Here is a 6,423-nt window from a genome sequence, read left to right as displayed (position 1 = left end):
TCCTAAACTGATATTTCACTAATAACACTTTAACCTATTGGTAAACAAACGTATTGCTGAAAATATACACTATGACTGCTATTGTGACAGGGTTAGGGTCTTTACTCTTGGCTGTCCTGGTCGCGTGAATACTTTCCCCAAGGTGGTTGTCCTTCCTCGTTCGGTTTGCGCGGCCTGATTGGCCACTGACGCTTCTCTCAGCACCCAATCGCGTTACGCCTAGCTTTCAGTTCCACAACCCAAGTCCTTCAGTTCCACAGCCCATTTCCTCGTATTGTTTTCATCTCTCTATATTAACCCTTTATTCGCCAATGACGAGTTAACACGTTAATCTCCGCCATGCGTAATCTGCCAATGACGACGTAACACGTCATTGAGATCAATATTTCAAACATCTGTGATGGCAATCATATTTTCCCCGCGGAGACTTGAGATCCCCTGTTGATCTCCTCTCAACTCTCCGACGGTTCAAGAGCGCCATCTGGTGGCCGATCGGCGGATCGCCCAAACAGCAAACCGGAAACAGAAAGTGGTGCTCATCCAAATTCGGTCCGACCACTCGCTATAGCTCCCGGGACTCCATCTTGACACACTGGATAATCGATCGCTCGCCCTAACTCAATAAACAACGTTATTTGGACGTATATAGTATTATACAACCTGGAAATGGTTCATCTAGATCATAGGTGTCAAACTCATGGCCCGCGGGCCAACTGCGGCCAGCCACGTCATTTGATGTGGCCCCCCAAGAGCTCTGGATTTTTTTTTTTTTTTTTTTTTATTAATTGTGGGTTAATGCGTTAATAAAGCTTTGACAGCCTTAGTTATTACACATTCTTACACATACATGTGTGTTGAACATCTGAGGTATTGATCAAGTAACAAAGGAAAAAAGCCAAAAGCACTTACTCCTCAGACATTCTTTGACAATTTTACAACCCAAAATACAAAAAAGATCCAGGCGGAATAGGTAACAAAGGGTTGAAGAAATATTGTCTGAACTGTCAGATGCAAGCTGGCTGTGTGACATAACCGAGCATCTCGCTCAATTGAATAAGAAGCTGTAGGGACACAAACAAGTCCCACCCAAAACTTGACCAATATAGTTGTGAACTGAGACAACCATTATTTTGTTATTTTTGAGTACAGTTACAGTTGTGTGTTCATGCAGACACATAATAGCAATTTCATTACGAATTGAAAATGGGGGACCCTGATGTAAACAAGTCGAAAGTCTTTCTCTGGTCTGCATCCCCTTAACAATTGTGTGTATTGAACTGTACTGTACCCATTCTGCAATCTGTTAATTAAAGTTAATTAAACTATCTTCCATTAGTTGGATGTATGGCCTCTGCAAGGTTGTGTGCAGCCATTTGTTTTTGTAACATCTGCTACATCTGTCCCACGTGTTCTTTGCAGCTCACAGTTGTTAGTTCTGCCCCTCTTGACTGTGACAAAAAGGTTTTGAACAAACTTAATGTCATAGCTTGTATTTGATGATATTCTTCTTTGTTATTTACTTGAATGGTTTGATCATTGATTGATGGAGTAATATGGGGTTCTGATAAACTAAAATTATTTGTTAAAATAACATAAGCTAACATATTTTTACATCTATGCAAATGCATATGCAATATGTATAACTTGAATAAGTAATAAATACAGAAACAACATGTTTAACAATATGTAAATGAGTAGCTACATTTATTTTACATTACATTAACATTTATACGGTCTTTGGCCCTTTGAGGGCAACCATAATGCTGATGTGGCCCTCTGTGAAAATGAGTTTGACACCCCTGATCTAGATCAACATCCCATAATAGAAATGTTTCTACTCCAAGCTGATCGCCCAACGGCTCGAGGAGACCGGGGTAAGTTTCAGCGTTTATTATTACCGTGTTCGATACAAACTGCTCTGATGATCATATCACCCACACTACATGAATCATCTAACGTTGGCCACGGAATTATAAACGACCCCCCCCCCCATCCGGTCAACATCAGATGATGAGTAGTAACTTCTAGAAGCACGTACATTTGAAATTTTTTATCTATCAAACTGTATTTGATCATCAATATAATGCATTTAGGGCTATAAATCACGTTCTGCAGAATGCTGCAGAAAACGATAAAAACATATTTATACTTTAGACCGTATTTTAGTATGAATATGTGAATGAAAAAGTAGAACGTTGCTACATCCTAAATGATAGATAATTGACGTTGAATGGGCCATAGTAATGTCAATTTAGCAATACAATTTAAAAAGTTATAGCCCTGCAAAGAAGGGGAACTTCTCCATAGACAAATAGAGCTGGCAGAGGATGGTATAAGGATGTTTTTTTTTCTCATCCATTTTCATTGAGTCCAATCCAAAAGGGTGCATTACCATCTGGGAGACGATAGGGGGCGCTTTTTTCACATCTGAGCGCCTGGCGGGCCAGGTTTACCAACGGTAGACTCGGTTGATGAAATATGAATTCAGATCGCTAATAAAAAAAATTAAACGAGAATTCTCGTGATGGGCATTCAGGGGGCGGGCTGATAACCAGAGATATCTCGTGATGGGCACTCAAAGTGTTAACGTAACGCGCTATTCATATCAATCGACATCACATCAATATAAATAACGTGTTGTTTTCAGTATATTGCACGGCGGTAGCAGTATATTGATGCACGGCGGTAGTAGTTAGTGCATTGATGTGCTAGTTAGATAGTATATTGATGCACGGCGGTAGCGAGTGCTGTTGATAGTTAGTAGTATATTGATGCAGGTAGGTAGCTGATGTGACGGACTTGTGGAACTGAGAAGTTCTGAAAGTTAGGAGCGAGCGTTAGGAGTAACGCGATTGGGCGCTGAGAGAAGCGTCAGTGGCCAATCAGGCGGCGCAAACCGAACGCGGAAGGACAACCACCTTGGGGAAAGTATTCACGCATCCTGGTCTACATGTCATTCTCTGACGCTGTCCCCTCTCAGAACTTCCTGACCGTCCTTCAGAAGACCATCCTGAGAGACAAGGTCGTGGTCGACGTCTTCAAGGCCATGCTGGTCGCTGTCAACCCGGTGAAGGGCATTGTGGGTAAGTAACAGTACTGGCCGTCTCAGACCCACTCATATCCAAGCTCCAGGAGAGTCATCAAAGAGAAGTCTCCTATTCTCGGTCTTTGCCCCACAATGGTGGAACGAACTGCCCACCACAGTTAGGACAGCCGAAACCCGTCCAATCTTTCGCTGTCGACTAAAGACGCACTTCTTCAACCATTATCTGAAATGAAAAAATAATAATAAACAATAATAATCTAACCCTAACTAACCTTACTGTCCTAATATACTAACCTACTGTACACTGTAGCACTCAACACTTTGATGAACATTGTTACTCAGCTGATAGATTTGTGCCCTTCCTGATGACTTGTTTCAAGTTTCTTTATTAGTTGTGATAAAAAAAATACAGAATACTTTTATATGAAATGCTTTTTCCTGTTCCTGTCATACTTGTTTCTGTTCCTGTCGTACATAACTTTTAAGTCGCTTTGGATAAAAGCGGCATCTAAATTACTAAATGTAAAAAATTTGAATGTAACAGTGTAGCTATGGTGATAATGCTTTGGTATAAATGATGATAAGCTTGTCGTTTCATATGAACAGTTTCTTTTGTTATTAAGTGTTTTTTGTTATTTTTTCACACGTCAGTCAATTCCAGCAAAGTGTACGCCCACGCCGTGGCCAAGACGCAGAGGGTCTGGGGGCCGTACCTGGAGGCCATCATGAAGGTACTGGGGAGGGTCTGGGGGCCGTACCTGGAGGCCATCATGAAGGTACTGGGGAGGAGTGGGGGCCGTACCTGGAGGCCATCATGAAGGTACTGGGGAGGAGTGGGGGCCGTACCTGGAGGCCATCATGAAGGTACTGGGGAGGAGTTAGTACCTGGAGGCCATCATGAAGGTACTGGGGAGGAGTGGGGGCCGTACCTGGAGGCCATCATGAAGGTACTGGGGAGGAGTGGGGGCCGTACCTGGAGGCCATCATGAAGGTACTGGGGAGGAGTTAGTACCTGGAGGCCGTCATGAAGGTACTGGGGAGGGTCTGGGGGCCGTACCTGGAGGGCATCATGAAGGTACTGGGGAGGAGTGGGGGCCGTACCTGGAGGCCATCATGAAGGTACTGGGGAGGGTCTGGGGGCCGTACCTGGAGGCCATCATGAAGGTACTGGGGAGTAGTCAGTAGCTGGAGGCCATCATGAAGGTATTGGGGAGGAGTCAGTAGCTGGAGGCCATCATGAAGGTACTGGGGAGGAGTCGGTACCTGGAGGCCATCATGAAGGTACTGGGGAAGAGTCAGTACCTGGAGGCCATCATGAAGGTACTGGGGAAGAGTCAGTACCTGGAGGCCATCATGAAGGTACTGGGGAGGAGTCAGTAGCTGGAGGCCATCATGAAGGTACTGGGGAGGAGTCAGTAGCTGGAGGCCATCATGAAGGTACTGGGGAGGAGTTACTGGGGAGGAGTCAATAGCTGGAGGCCATCATGAAGGTACTGGGGAAGAGTCAGTAGCTGGAGGCCATCATGAAGGTACTGGGGAGGAGTTACTGGGGAGGAGTCAGTAGCTGGAGGCCATCATGAAGGTACTGGGGAAGAGTCAGTAGCTGGAGGCCATCATGAAGGTACTGGGGAGGAGTCAGTACCTGGAGGCCATCATGAAGGTACTGGGGAAGAGTCAGTACCTGGAGGCAGTGTTAATTTTGGCAGCTATTTTCATTTTAGTTTTAGTCTTAGTCATGTGTCAAGTGCTCCTTTTTAGTTTTCATCATATTTAGTCATCTGCATTTATTTTTCGTTTAGTCAGTTTTAGTCAACTAAATGTCTGAGAATTTTAGTCTTAGTCAGTGTTAGTCTCGATTTTGTCTTTTTTGTTTTTGTCTAGATTTAGTCGCAGAAAACTGATGATTTTTGTCTAGTTTTCGCTAATGAAAAAAAGGCATTTTATATTTTTATATTGTAAATAATGCAATTCTATTTATTAAGTATAGTCTAGCCCAAACCCTATCAGCTGATTCACAATAAGTTCAGTAGAAGACTAGAAGCCCAATACAATAGTAACCAAACATTCCTTGAAATGGTCAATAGATTCAGAAATAGTCAGACATGGAATGGAACATATTCTGATTTAAATTGCATTTTTCTTTTTCTTTTTACCAACAAAGCAACATTAGGGTAGTGTAAATACACAGTACACACTGATTGCTATTCTTACTGGGACCTACTGTACAAATTTCACACACGTCACACACACATTCCCTTTTGTCCCTCGAGTCGTACCGTAGATCGCTGACGTCACTTAAAATGGCGGCCCCCATCAGAGCATTCGGCTAATAACATTAGCTTAGCGACCCTGCCACCGCACTTCTATGTGCATAAAGTGTGGTAACAAAATATCACAGCCCCTAAGACTGGGAGCGTTCTAACTCTACTGAGCATGTACCCAACATTATATGAAAAATAAAAAGTCATTACGACGTTTTAGTGCACTTCAAGCGCTAAAGGGATTCATAACTTATAGCAGGGTCAATCTCAGTGTTAGTACTCGTCTGTTTCTTTTCTTTTCATACTAACATTACCTTTTTGAGTGAACGTGGTCTTGTCCTTGTTGTATCCATGTGTAATGTTGATAGTAGTGGGTGTACACAGATGAAAGAGAGCAAGTCTGTGTCTGGGATATAGATCCCGACTCCCAGGCTATTAGCTATTAGCTCTTCTGGCAGCCTAGCCATCCTCTCAGCCTCTGTCGTCTTAAATGCTATGTTCTTTTGGTAGAACTGTTCGGATGCCGCAGGAGTGGTGAGAGAGTAGCAGATTCCGTTCATGGTTATTGGTATAAGCTGTAGTCACGAGAGACCTGGGACACGGTTTTTAGCCTCACGTATGTTATGTAGCTTGGCTTTTAGCCATAAACGCTGCTGAGCTTAACCCGGAAACGGAAATGGGAAATGCTGAAATAATAACGTGACTTATTCTAAAAGTTATAATTATTTTGTCTCATCTTGTTTTAGTCAACATAAATTAAGAGAGAATTCGTCATGGTTTTTGTAAACTACATTTTTGTGTACTCAGTTGTGGTCAACGATATGTAATTAACTATTTAGTTGCGTTGGCGTCACGTGGTCTTCAATAACGTGACGTCACGTCTCGTTGTCGTCATGAAAAAAACCTTCGTTGACGAACATCTTTCGTCATCAATTTAGTCAACAAAATTAACACTGCCTGGAGGCCATCATGAAGGTACTGGGGAGGAAGAGAGGAGGAAGAGGAGGAAGAGGGGAGGAGGAGGGGAGGAGGAAGAGGGGAGGAAGAGGGGAGGAAGAGAGGAGGAAGAGGGCAGGAATAGAGGAGGAAGGGGGCAGGAAGAGAGGAGGAAGAGGG

The 6,423-nt window shown here is 43.4% G+C and overlaps 1 protein-coding gene across 3 annotated transcripts in view; it reads left to right on the top strand.

The window, feature by feature from the left end:
- Window positions 1–6,423, top strand: part of washc5 (WASH complex subunit 5) — a 115,865-nt gene that overhangs the window by 83,612 nt on the left and 25,830 nt on the right. For all 3 annotated transcript variants that reach the window (XR_014620654.1, XM_084332578.1, XM_084332579.1), the window contains exons 22-23: window positions 2,981–3,083; window positions 3,698–3,777. Coding sequence is in view for 2 of the 3 variants with exons in the window: in XM_084332578.1 (XP_084188704.1) it covers window positions 2,981–3,083; window positions 3,698–3,777 (183 nt within the window). In the remaining variant the exon portion in view is untranslated. The remainder of the gene's footprint in view (window positions 1–2,980; window positions 3,084–3,697; window positions 3,778–6,423) is intronic.

This window comes from Notolepis coatsorum (assembly GCF_963971535.1).
Source record: "Notolepis coatsorum genome assembly, chromosome: 17".
In the NCBI taxonomy this organism is placed as follows: domain Eukaryota; kingdom Metazoa; phylum Chordata; class Actinopteri; order Aulopiformes; family Paralepididae; genus Notolepis; species Notolepis coatsorum.
Note: the sequence above shows the minus strand (reverse complement) of the source record. Positions and strands in the feature narration are given on the sequence as shown.